The following is a 13,883-nucleotide window of genomic DNA, read 5'->3' as shown; positions in this document are numbered from 1 at the left end:
TACCCTAGTTATTTATAAAAAGGCATAATAATTATTTGATCTAAATTATTTTATAATTTTGTTAAATAGAAATTATCAAAATAAGTTTGAGGTGTAAACGTAAAGATTTTTAATTATAAAATGGGCTGTTGGTATGAACGTTGTAAAAGTGATTTTAAAACGTGTATTAAAATGTTTGAATTAATATTTATTTTTGATATTGAATTAAAATTCCTTAAAACTGTACTTTAAAATTCTCAATTAAAATAATGTTCGAGGATCACAGATCTGTGGTAAAAACAAATCAAGCATTTTCTTGGCAGACAATAGACATTGTATACTCTGTGCTTTCATTCAATTTTAATTCAACTCGTTTTCAAAGAGGAGTTAGTTTCTTTTATTCTTTGTATTAACTATTTTAAGAGATTTAGCTTATGTATTGTGATATTTACTTTATAAATCTCCTATTAGTTATCGTAGTTAAGAAATCGTAAGGTATTGAAACCAGTTACCTGAACACTAGAAATACTCGTTAGAGATCGTCTGTGACAGATCGATTTGGCGTACTTTATAAGTTGCAGGTTATATACGCTTTATATTGTTTTCCGACTGTGTATTAGTTAAAAATGGACATGGAGAGCATGGATGTCGCGCAAGAAAGCACATCGACGGCATCGACGCCTGCAACGGAAAATGGTGAGGATTTCTTTAAAATTTTAAGGTGACGCCGGTACTTGGTGCGGCGAAAACGTGTTTCTTTGTTTTATGTTTTTTTTTGCTAAAGTTCTAATTTTAAACATCTTAGGACCTGATAAAAACGTGACGGCAGAAGAAATGACTTCCCGGGATTATTATTTCGACTCATACGCACATTTTGGTATCCACGAAGAGATGTTAAAAGATGAAGTCCGTACCCTCACATACAGAAACGCTATGTACCATAACAAGCATCTTTTCAAAGGAAAAGTAAGTTCGTGCGATAAAGTATAAATTACTAAATCACGATAAATACTTGTCAATGCTTTGTTAAACTCATAATTGGCTCTGAAGTACTTTTTACTAATATAAGTATAACCTAAAGTAAAATGTGGTATTTCTATAGACAGTTCTAGACATCGGCTGTGGGACAGGTATCCTGTCCATGTTTGCCGCCAAGGCTGGTGCGGCGAAGGTCATTGCAGTAGAGTGTTCAAACATAGTAGATTATGCTCGCAAAATTGTTGAGGCTAATAGACTTCATGATGTTATAGAAATTGTTAAAGGAAAGGTGAGATTGCATCTTAAACATGTTTTATTTTGTACATGATATAAGTTGTATTTAAAGCAATATATGGCTTTATATTAATTTACCGAGGTTGGATTTCTATCAAATCAAATTGTTATACATCTGAAGCTTCTTTAGAATTTGATACATTATTTTTTCATATGCAATATTACAACTCTTCTTTTGTAAGCTTACTAAAGTTTATTAAATTTCAATAACTATCATTAGACCAAATAGTGTAGTAATCAAATTTGTATTAAATGAATCTTCGAGAGCATTTTAATTGAGTAAAGTTAATGACTTAAGACATTGCACTTAAAAAGATAATATGTCTTTATGATTTGTTTTAATAAGAGCATTTTTATAATGCATTTTTTTCTTTAAAAAGGTTAATTTTATATTAAAATATAAGCTGTACTGTATAATGTTTCAAATGCAAGCACGGTTTGATGAAATTAATTATATATAAGGCATAGAAAATAACTTTTCCCAATTTATTTTGTAGGTAGAAGAAGTTAATCTACCCGTGGATAAAGTAGACATAATAATCTCAGAATGGATGGGCTATTGTCTCTTCTACGAGAGCATGTTGGATACAGTTCTGTATGCAAGGGACAAGTGGCTTAAGCCTGATGGTATGCTGTTCCCAGACAGGTGAGTTAAGAGCTTTAGAATATGGAAACATGCGGGGAATATTACACACTGCCAGATTCATTAGTTTACCAAAATTTATTTAAGTTATATTCTAACAAATAGTCTTGACATTCTAGCTGGTTAAAGTATTTTCTTTTTTGCAATTTAATTAAAAATAAATACTTTATATTGATCATTATTTATTTTAGATGCACATTGTTTATTTGTGGAATCGAAGATCGTCAGTACAAGGATGAGAAGATTAACTGGTGGGATGATGTTTATGGTTTTGACATGTCTTCAATAAGGAAAGTCGCTATTTCTGAACCACTTGTTGATGTTGTTGACGCTAAACAGGTAAGGAGGTTATAATTATACAACTTATAATATAAGTTGTACCAATCACGACACACAAGCAATCTATACTATTTTAAAGATTTTGAGGATTTAATCGTTTGAGCGTCTAAACATGTTGTATCTCAGAATATACATATATCAAAGTCAAATTTCAATAAAAAAATATAATAACATAAAATTAGTATGAAAGTAGCAGTAGGTTAGCATGGGTTATTTTGTTAGATGTCCATAAATACTAATCTGCATTCATTTGTATCTGTGAAGGGAACTGTCTTGTGTCAGATATGCTTTCATGGACAGACTACATACAGGCTATCAAAGCAAGCTTGATCCCCAAGATACGAAAATGAAATTTTTTTATAGCTATCATTTGACAGACAATGCCTCAAATTTAATTGACTTTGGGGTTTTTATTAATTACTTTCATTGATATTATGTTCCACTGTAATAAAAGGTAATTCAATGTGACAGTTGAATAATGTCTTTCTTGTTTCAGGTGGTTACGAATTCTTGCCTATTGAAAGAAATTGATTTATACACTGTCAAGAAGGAGGATCTGAACTTTGAATCGAAGTTCCATCTTCAAGTAAGTTATTTTTTTTTATTAGGCCCAGTCTCACAATTGTAGTTAGTTGATAAACAGATAGTTGTTGCCATTTTCATAGAGTTAGGTTTGAGGAAAGTTCTTTTTTTGAGGTGACTATGAATGAATGACCTTGACAAGAAGACAGGCATTTATCACAATAGTTTTAGTTCAATTTAATTTAATTTTTTTTTTAATTGATTTCCATTTGATTTTTGTTTAATTTTTGACTAAGTTAGATATTGACTTTGTCACGGTAGCATGCGTAAGCGATCCCGTGGCGTTCGCCGAAAGACGGAGAGGGTACCGCTGGTTTTTTAGTGGGTAAACCCGGTGTGCTTGGGCGCACTCGGCGTTCAGGGCTCCGGGGAGTCCCACACACCCCCCCACCTTCCATCACGTGGGGGAAGCGCGCAAAGCGTTTTTCCAGCGTAATAAAAAAAAAAAAAGATATTGACTTTGATTGACATAATAGAAATGAAATATTGATTAAATTGTACATGATTGATCTATGATTTTTAATGAGTGTACTTGTCACAAAGAAGTATATTTATTTGCACAAAGATATGTTACGGTAAAATTTGTTTGTTATAATGGTAACTGCTAATGAGTAACTGATTATTACAGGTGCGTCGCAATGATTTTATCCAAGCCTTAGTGACATTCTTCAATGTGGAGTTCACCAAGTCTCACAAGCGGCTGGGCTTCAGTACTGCACCCGAGGCGCCCTACACTCACTGGAAGCAAACTGTCTTCTACTTTGATGAGTATATGACGGTAAGTTTATAAGAATATTCTCAATTTGATATTGTTAGGATTATATTTTAAGCACCATTAAACACAAACTAATATAGTAATCATTCTAAAAAAAAATGTTAAAGCTTTGCTTTGCCAAACAACAGATATCACTTAATAAATTATATGTATTCGATTTTTCATTGTAAGAAAAATAATTATTAAAAGTATTGATTTGGACTACCACAGTCCTACAGACAGCCAGGCTTGCCTATTTCATATTTATGTATATTTGTTTAGTAAATCCATCCTTGAAAATACTACTTTGAAAATAAGTATTTAATTTTTTTGTTGTTCCTCATTAGTAAATAATTAGGAAACATAAACATAAAGGAACAGAATTAATAATTAAAAAAAACATATTTTTGAAAATATACCTCAACAATTAAATAATTCAATCGTTTTCGATATTATCAGGTGAAAAAAGGTGAGGAAATAACGGGAACGTTCTCGATGCGTCAGAACGCTCGTAACAACCGTGACCTGGACTTTGAGGTGGAACTCTCATTCAAAGGCGAGCTGTGCCAGGTCCAGGAGAAGAATCACTACAGGATGCGCTGAAGAAAATTGCAGTGCATAGACATAACCGTAACAATATGACCGTTAAATAAAGTTTATTGTAATTCTGCTCGGATATTGATGATTTAAGAAATCATTACACCAGACTGTGTATTTGCAAAGTGTTCTAACATAATTCTAAAACGTTTTTATAACAACCCGAAAAATATAATCTAGTTGAAATAATGACAAAAAAAAACTTCTGTGAAGTTTAAGAAAATATTTAATGGTGTATTAATTTTGTAATTATAAAAATTTAGATGTTTTTGTTAAAATACTATTCAATTACACAGCTCGTTCAATTCTTAATTCTTCATTGTTTTAAATTTAAGAGCAATTATGTATCGTATTATGTAGAAGATGCATATTTTTTTAATGAAATTTGTTTTAAAATAACTCTTAATAAAATATGGTATCTCAAGGGAGATTTTGTTAAGTGAGCAAAGGGAATATTTTGCAACGGTAAGAAATAGTCATGCTGATTGGAATGTCATAAATTCACTAGCGATTATCCATTTTATACAATACATTTTTTATAAGTATTATAATATAACATTAATAGTTTGTACGTGTTTAAAAAAACAGTTCGACTAACATTGATAATATCTGTAGTCATAATTACCAGTCACATCTTGACCAGTCACATCTTTGATCATCATTTGTTCTCGATCTTTGTACAACTTAAGATTTATATTAAGTTAATGGGCAAGTTTGTTGAAGTATCACCTTGTTTCCGATACATTAAATAAAAATCTCATTCAATAAACACAGAGTATGCATGTGCAAACAAACAAATAATAAAACTCCCCATTATTGTAACACCAGTGATAAATTATTAAGTTATTAGTGCGGAGGTGTGTTCAATCCCTAAGGTCATAGACAAGTGCATTATATTTCATTGATATCTTTTGCAATCTATTTGATTGCTCAGAAAACTTCAGTTCAGAAAACAAGAAGAATCTGTCTGTATAATCTGGTTATTAATTTTTAATATATCAGTTTACATCATTTGATAGTGCTAAAGGTTGTCATTTAACTCCAAAGGTGTACTATTATCTGTAGCCAGTGATTTTATGTATGTCACGATTTGTATATGTTATGGGTTTTTATAAATCTATCCATATATAAAGAATTTTCTAGAACATGCAATATAATATTTGCCTCAGTGATATTACTATTTTTATACAAGCAAATTGTAAATTGTTTAAACCAAAAACATGTGATTAGTTTTGAGTGCAAATTTTATGGAAAACGATTTAAATCGTAATTTTTATCAAATCAGTTTGAGTGTATGATGAAGGTCAAATGGGTTTGAAGTTGACTTTGTTGTTTTAAAGAACTTACAAAAAAACCTTGTAATGTAAAAGTCCATTGTATTATCACATGAATCATTATCACAATTCCGGCTTGATCTGTAATAGAACTGAAAAGTATTTAATCTTTTGATAAACATGCTCCAAATCTTAGGAGAGGAAGCTATGGGATATTTTAAGTCTGTTACTCACCTTTTATAAACAAACTGTAATAAAGGTAAAACAAATCTTATGCTGATATGTATGTATGTGAAATGTAAAAAAAATAGCAATAGCTTTTACACATTTTAGAATATACAATAAAGTAGACTAGTGTTACGTTGTCGTTTTGAGATGGTACGATCGAGGATAGGTATTGCTGGAAATGGAATGCTTATCTCTTTGGTAACGTTAATACGACAGGCTATCGAGGTCTTATTGTGAGCAACTGTTACTAAGCATATTTAAAAAAATGTTCAATAATAAACCAAAAAATATTGTAACAATATTTTGCCCTAATAACTAAGTTATTAGCCATCTAAACTGTTTTAGTCTTAATCAAGTCATATTGTTACGAGGACTTGTACCTCAGCCTATAAAACTAGACATAAAAAAATCTAGATAAATAATTAAAGGCCAAAACATGATTTGAAATAAGCTTCATTTTATTGTACCGTAGCAAAATGTGATGTTTTGCACCGATTATGTAAGAAAAGATAGTTTTTGTATCTTAGTATTAAGTAAAACTAGTTTTACGGTTTTTGTCGCATTTTTATTTACCAAGTTATTTGAGCGTTGGTTTCCTTTCCCTTTGAATGTATTGTTAACAATACATTTTGACACCTGCCTGTTTTACCTAAAATCCGATTAAATGTTACCCGGTGTTGACATTTCTTGAAATACAAAATGTTTAAAAAAATGAATTTTTGTGTCTTGACCAAAAATTTTTCTTTCAAGTTATTTTTGTTTGATAGCAAATTCTTTTAAAAATGGCAAAATTGTTGTCGGATATTTATTATCTGTGTAACTACTTCGTTAATAAAATGAGTAAAAAAAGATGAACGATGTATGTAATACGGAAAATAAAAGTTGCGATAATTAACTGTGAAAATAGTTTTATTCTATTAGTTATCGTATATTAATGATACATAAATAAACAATAGTTTGTACTGGCCATCAATATTTTTATAGGATTTTTTAACTAACTTCATTTATGTACTCTACGGAATAAGTATTTGTAACCGTGTCGCAGTATTTCATTATAGGGATACAAAAGCTTTTGTATTACGGGAGAATTTACGTCGACGCCACACATTTCAAACAAACAATTGTAATACGTTTGAAATTTTGACGAGATGTCTGAAGGTGACATTCAGCAGCCATTCCGTATTTCTCGGATTCCGAAAAAATATCGGTAGAAGATACAGAGTGTTCCAACATCTCTACGCAAAGCCAAAGGATCAAGCAGATCAGAGAAAGAAATAGCTTGATCGTCAATAGTTCTCGATGCGTTGGATAGGTTAAATAGTACTGGGGAGCACCGGCCCAGAGGTGAGAACAGCATGTGGGGCCGAATTTGTTTCTTGTCTTAGGCGATGGGCTGATGTGAAAAACTGTCTTACCTTGCTGAGCAAACGAGGCTCAAAATATCAACGCTAAGTATTTTGTTACTAATTATGGCGGCTATCGGAATGTTCAGAAATCGGAGAAATTCTGGAGATATGACTAATGGTAACTTTTTAGCGGTTAACGCGCAAACTTGCGTCTTTTTGGGTCTGGGTTTGTTGTACTACGTTTAGTCGGCCCCAAACCGAGACTTTGTTTAATGAAAACTCGATTTCACAAGCTTGTTCTGTTTTTCTTCGACGTATTCCCGAGAAATCAGCCCGGCCGGTGTATGAGGTATCTACGGTGCATTCGTCTGCATGGCAGTGAATGTTACTAATTTGCAACAAGTCATTGATATGGAGAAGAAACAGAGTTTCCGATACAATAGATAGCCTTGTGGAATGGCAGATAACCACTTTAATGCTCCGATTTGCCAAAACGCTGGTGATCTAATTGCATAATTTCCCGGGAAGCCCATAAGAAGTGAGCTTCGAAAGAAACGCTTTGTGCCACACGCGATCGTAGACCTCCGCTATGTCGAATAAATAAAGGCTTGTTTTGAGAATTTCTTAAATTAGATTTTTGTCTTAAATAAGTAAAAATCATGCGTCTGTTTAAAATGTGTGTCGCCGTCGTTATGGTCGGAAACTAATCTTAAAATTTTATTTACTTAAAATATATTAGGAACAGTATTTGATTAAAAATGAGCTCGTTCAATAGAACAACTTTTTAAAAGTGAAGACTTAAACTAAGCTCTCTATGTGAAAACTAAGCTCATCTCATTTACGCAAAATAAAACGATGAGATACAAATAACAAAATACTCGAATAGATTCAACGGACATAAAACTTACTATAATATATTCAACAGAATAGTTTTTTTTTAACGGAGCACGATTTAATGAGTAGTGTATAGAGGTGCATGTTATGTAAGCGAACGTATTAAGATATGTGGTGCATAAATGAGTCAGCCTGATAAGTCGTTTTATTTAATTTTTCCTGCGATTTCAAAATAAATAGATATAAGTTATTATATTTATGTATATTAGATATGTCCCAAGATTTATCAGTTTTTTATATACAGAACGCAAGTATTCATTGACGCTTTGACACTGGAAGACTTCTTTAGGATTCTGGATTGGACTGGCTATAGTCAAAGCACAGACCCGACGACCGGTGCTTAACAAATAGGGCGTAATAGTGGTGTAGTGGACGCTTAAAGCGGGGGGAACGGCCGCCGGGATATTCCTGTGCTACCGTACAACCAATACCCTTGCACAAGACCATCGCAGTGATTTAGTTATTTCTGTTAATTCTAATGGTTTTGTGGTAGTGCTATATAATAATACACTGTAGTGTATAAGTTTTTTTTTTATTACTTGGGTTCAAATTCACATTTTCTATTTTATCTGTGACCGGCTGTTTCATTTTTTTTTTGATTCTACATTTCCGTGCCTTAATAAATGAGTTGGAAGTAATAAAAATAATATATGTGTTTGAATTTTTTATTTTAATCTATAAATAATTCTTAAAACTATTACTTACTTATTTTTATTAATTATAATTATGTTTTTTGCTTAAAAGTAAATGATATATGATTGTCATAATTCTTCGAAAATGAAATGACGGATTGTTTTTTTAAATGAATGATTATGAATGAGTAAGTAATGAAATGAAAATGATGATGTAAATGACTACATAATGTAATATGCTAATATTATTTTGATAGCGAATTTTAGACTTTGTTGCTCTAACAATAGAGTAAGTTATGCTTTAAAATAATTTTAATTACTTCGATGATTATTTCAATGATGTTATACTTATTTGACTTTAAATCTATTGTCGATGGTTTAAGCGACAACGGGAGCAGCTACTATAGACGGAGCTATAGCGCTCTTTTGTAAATCAACACAACAACAGTTTGTTATCAGGTGGTATTCTTCACAGGAATTCGCGTATAAGAATTTACAATCAGTCCTTCGGCACGAGAATGGTTGATCTGCAAAATATAAAAATATATACTTTTTAACCGACTTCAAAAAAAGGAGGAGGTTCTCAATTCGTCGGGGCCTTTTTTTTTTATTTTTTTTTATTTTTTATGTATGTTACCGAATTACTCGAAGATGGCTGGGCCGATTTTGACAATTCTTTTTTTGTTTGAAAGGGCATGTTTTACAGGTGGTCCCATTGTCAGGAGATCAGGATCTGATGATGGGATCCTGGAGAAATCGAGGGAACTCCTCAAATTTTATAGGCACACCTATAGTGATTTCGGTTTTATTCAAAGTGCCTTGGTCATATGCTCACGAAAAGTGACATTTGATGAAGTAGAACTGATGATGAAGACCACAACTGGTAATCAAAACCTATTAGTAAGTAACTATTTTACGGGTTTAGTTCTATTTCTTTAAGATAGTCGTCAAGCAATTGATGTTAGTAAACATGCCTATGATGAAGTCTAGCTGATGGTGGACTACCAGGAGAACTCCTCAATGATTAACGGTATTGCATCGGGAAAAATGGTATTGTCTAATTGGCGATGAGCAGTTAGCATTAGGCTATTGTAACTTAGGTAACGCTTAATTTGAGTTGCAGTCCACATCGTATTGAAAGGGCGTTGAGTTATGTTTAGAGTCGAAAGCCGAAATGTACTGAATATAATAAAGTGAATGACAAATACTACCAATTGTAATTATAAATAACAAAACAACACTGAAAAGCAGTAAATAAATTTTTATAAATAAAAAAAAACCGCCTTCAAAAATGAACTAAAAAGAAAAAAATAATCAGTTACATCCATATCCAATTTACGATTTTTTAATCACCTTTTGAAGTCGGTGCCAACAAAATAAATAAATTCCTATATTGAAATCATTTAATTTGTATCGATAGTAAGGTTTGTATGTATGTATTATATATCTATATTAGCAATTTTGGCACCGACTTTGAGAGGTGATTAAAAAATCGTAAATTGGATATGGATGTAACTGATTATTTTTTTCTTTTTAGTTCATTTTTGAAGGCGGTTTTTTTTTATTTATAAAAATTTATTTACTTGACGTTTTTTCTCGGTTAGTCGCTGAGTAGGAGGAATGTAATATTCTAGTTGATATTTTATTTTATCAATTGATATGTTATTTAATATTTACTCCGTTACTTAATACTCGATCATAATTACACTTATTCTGTGATTAGGTAAAATTTTGATTCGTTTGACATTCGCCGTATAAACGCGAGATCTTTGGAATATTCCACCATGCTGTTCTAATGCGATTTGGTGGAATACACATTTCTATGAAATTAGACACATCCAGGTTTCCTCACGATGTTTTCCTTTACCGCAGAGCACGAAATTAATTAAAAAGAAATAAAGCACATGAATATTCAGTGGTGCTTGCCGGGGTTTGACCCGCAATCATCGGTTAAGATGCACACGTTCTAACCATTGGGCCATCTCGGCTCAAGCGTGCATGTTAACACACCATCAGTCTTAGATATAATCGAATTGAAAGACAAACACTAAGGCTGAAATTTAGTTGTGTTATACATAGAATAAATTAAAATCGTTACAAAACCAACTTACATGCAGAATTTTCACAGCAACAGGAATCGTGTGCTTGCTTTCGGGAACAATAGCTGTATACAGACATGTCACAAAGCGGACAGCCGGGGTGAGCACCAGGCGGGCCCTCTAACCCAGGATGGTAGTTTCCATACTGCCCGCCATATTGTCCCCCATATTGACCGCCGTATTGACCTCCAGGATACACTCCTGGTCCAGTGGGATATTGGCCAGGATGCTGTCCATACGGGTACTGGGAGTAGCCGCCTCCTAATAAATAGTCCCATATGTCTCTTATAGTGAAACCTGGTGGGATGATGTGATAAGCGTTAGTGATGATGTATGATGATGTTAGTTTGAATCCAGAAAAATAAGTTCCACTGGGGAATGGTTAATGTAGTCGTTTAACTGTGATAGGTTACATGTAAACATTGTTTGGACAGGAACGCATAGCATTAAAAGCGTATAAAATGATTCTGGTGAAAGTGGACTGATTGACTGGAATTATATCGCAGACCGTGCTTCGATTATATAAAGGTAGACTACCTACGTTTAACTATAATATATGTTATGCCACTAATTTCTGGATCATCACAAATATGATATTATTCATAGTTAATTATATACTAGTGGTTCGCCAGCGTATCTTTGCTTTTATTCAAAAGAAAATTTCGTCATCTATGGCAGTTTTTTTTTCATTTTATTGTACCGCAAGTTACTTTAGTTAGAGTTTTTCTAGCAATTTGCCTACTTTAAATTTATCAACAATTTTAATTTTTTTTCTTATACAGCCGTATTACAGCTAAAATTATTTATTTTGCACATTTACGACTGGTGATCTTCAAAATGAGACTTCCAACGATTTTCTCTATGCAGCTATCATCCCATAAAATATATCTGTGCTTCCTTTGATTATAATTAAATATAACCAGCAAAAACCATTCATATATAAATTGCTAAAATACAGTTATATTTATTAATTATTTTGTTATATGGCAATTAATATATTCATAGTAATACGCGGTATTATTTCTACAAAATCGTATTACGGAATAATTTTCACTCTCAGAATTAAGTTAAACTTAACAAAGATAATTTAAATATATTTTTCTTTAAGTGATGTCTGTTTAAATTTATGTTTAAATTAAAACATTAACAGATTCCGTATGGTTACTCGTTTGAAATATTGTCTTCACTGTGTAGAACAGGTAATTAAACAACTGTAAGTAATTACTAAAAATACATTTGAGCTTCTTGAAATTAAAATCTTAAATAAAGATGCACGTATCGCGTTAATTTAAGGAAATATACTAATTAAAACAATAAAAACATGTACGATATAATCTCTCGGTTTCGGTAATTCTAATTACAGTAAAAAATTATAATTTTTAATGACTATGTGCTCGACCTTGGTGATATACTAAGATTTATTATTCCAAGATCAAGTTGAATATTTTGTTATTGTTATTTCTATAATAAAAATGATTGTTCGAATATTATAATAACAAAATGTTGCTATTTTATTATTTAACATCAATTTGATGACAATTTAATAAATCACACTTAATGTCTTCATTAAAGAAGTTATTTTTTGCTATTTAAAGTTATTTTTTTTTTACAATGCTGCTTTAAATGATAGACTTTTTAGACAATTCCTTTGTTTCTTTTTTTCTATGATTTTATTTATATTGTTTCTTATAGGAATTTTGAAAACCAATGAAAACTGCTTTTTAAACTTTTTAAAATTAAAATGAACAACGAATTAAACTAAAAGAATAAAACATCATGATTGAATGAAAAACCCTTTGAATGATAATAAATGAACCCTTAAAATGAAATGTGAAATGATTTATAATAGCTTTATATTATTTGCGTTTTAGTTTACAAAAATGAGATAATTTATTCAAAGTTAACCCGACACCGTTTGTTTTATTTACATACTATATGACTCGTTAATAAAATATTCATAAATCGAATGTAACTGTTATAGCAACAATATATGTATAGAACTTGTAACTTTTTTTAATTATCGAATGTATTTTGATCGTTAACCGTTAGAGTTGGTTATAAAATTAGCTGCTTATTTTAGCACTATGAAATGGGCAATGAAAATAGATGTTAAAATGCTTTCAAGTGATAAAACTCGTTTTTTTACCGTTACGAGCGCCATTTATCCTGTTTCGGCTTATATCGTAATTGCTCCGCTCCACACCTATTGATCGAGGGATTTTATTATAAATCATACTGAATGAATGAAGTTAATTGATAAAAAAACTCATTCATTTATATGATAAATCGTTTATGTAGTACTGTAATCGTTCTGAACTGTTATATTATGTGCATTTATTATATAATGTTATATTAAAAGCACAGTTTAATTTTTTTTAATATATTCTTTATTCATAGACAATATTATAAAAATCCAATATTGAGATAATTGTATTTTTTTAAAACTAATTTGACAATATTATCTTAAAAATCTTATCATAACAAAAGATACCATTCATTAATTAAATTTGTATATAGTAATTAGTATGTAATTAAAATATTTACTTACCATAGCCAATCGAAATAATGGCAGCGAATGTCAGAATGGTGAGTTTCGAAGACATCGTTCACTTGTTTGTTTGTTTGTCTACATGTGAATCGTTTCGCAGATGGGAATTGAATGTAGATTATAAAAATGCGCACAGCAGCTAAGACTTAGCTTGACTTACCGGTACCTTCGCGCGCATAAGACGTTACGTCTAAAATTATTAAGTAGGTAATATATGTATTTAAATATTTAATAATATTGCAAATTTTTAAATCTAAATCCATGATATCACATTTATTTGTCTTCGTATATCTAAGTGTCTACAATTTAAGTGGTCTTAGCTCAACAATCTAAGATTATGTATGTGAATATAATAAAAGTTAACTAATCTTATCCTAATAAATTTACTACAATATTTAAAAAAGGCACACATACATATATATAGGTCCATGTAACCTTGTAAAACCATATTCGACAGCAAGAGAGTAACAGTTATCTTTTATCCATAATATAATAGATACGTGTGGTGGTCAAGTGTTTTCGCGCTCGTCTGTACATAAAGTGCGTTACACTGGTCCAAGAGCGAGGGTTAGCGCTTGTCCTTAACTCTTAATAGGGCCCGTTCTCTAGCAAATACCAATTACAAGATATTACCGGTCACCTGAGATAAATGCCGTATTATTTATCTACAATATTATATAATATTTTAGTATTTAC

General features: G+C 31.2%; 2 protein-coding genes across 4 annotated transcripts; one reads left to right on the top strand and one right to left on the bottom strand.

Annotated features, from left to right (window-relative positions):
- Positions 1-305: 305 nt before the first annotated feature.
- On the top strand, positions 306-6,221 carry LOC124538200 (protein arginine N-methyltransferase 1). Its single transcript, XM_047115170.1, has 8 exons — positions 306-675; positions 785-945; positions 1,082-1,246; positions 1,749-1,897; positions 2,086-2,233; positions 2,730-2,819; positions 3,444-3,593; positions 4,029-6,221. Exons 1-8 carry the CDS (start codon positions 606-608, stop codon positions 4,170-4,172), a joined length of 1,077 nt encoding a protein of 358 aa, XP_046971126.1. The 5' UTR covers positions 306-605; the 3' UTR covers positions 4,173-6,221.
- A 2,338-nt stretch (positions 6,222-8,559) lies between these two features.
- Positions 8,560-13,387, bottom strand: LOC124538201. Of its 3 annotated transcripts, none has more exons than XM_047115172.1 (4): positions 13,188-13,387; positions 12,786-12,842; positions 10,652-10,900; positions 8,560-9,067 (listed from the first exon to the last, which is right to left on the bottom strand). In XM_047115172.1, the coding sequence occupies exons 1-4, from the start codon at positions 13,240-13,242 to the stop codon at positions 8,919-8,921; spliced, it is 510 nt and encodes a 169-aa protein (XP_046971128.1). In that variant the 5' UTR covers positions 13,243-13,387; the 3' UTR covers positions 8,560-8,918. The 3 variants fall into 3 exon arrangements, with proteins under 3 accessions (XP_046971128.1, XP_046971127.1, XP_046971129.1); XM_047115171.1 differs by having other exon boundaries at positions 10,652-10,936; positions 13,188-13,348; XM_047115173.1 differs by lacking the exon at positions 12,786-12,842 and having other exon boundaries at positions 10,652-10,936; positions 13,188-13,314.
- Positions 13,388-13,883: the final 496 nt, after the last annotated feature.

The sequence above is a fragment of the Vanessa cardui genome, chromosome 20 (genome assembly GCF_905220365.1).
Source record: "Vanessa cardui chromosome 20, ilVanCard2.1, whole genome shotgun sequence".
Taxonomy (NCBI): Eukaryota; Metazoa; Arthropoda; class Insecta; order Lepidoptera; family Nymphalidae; genus Vanessa; species Vanessa cardui.
Note: the sequence above shows the minus strand (reverse complement) of the source record. Positions and strands in the feature narration are given on the sequence as shown.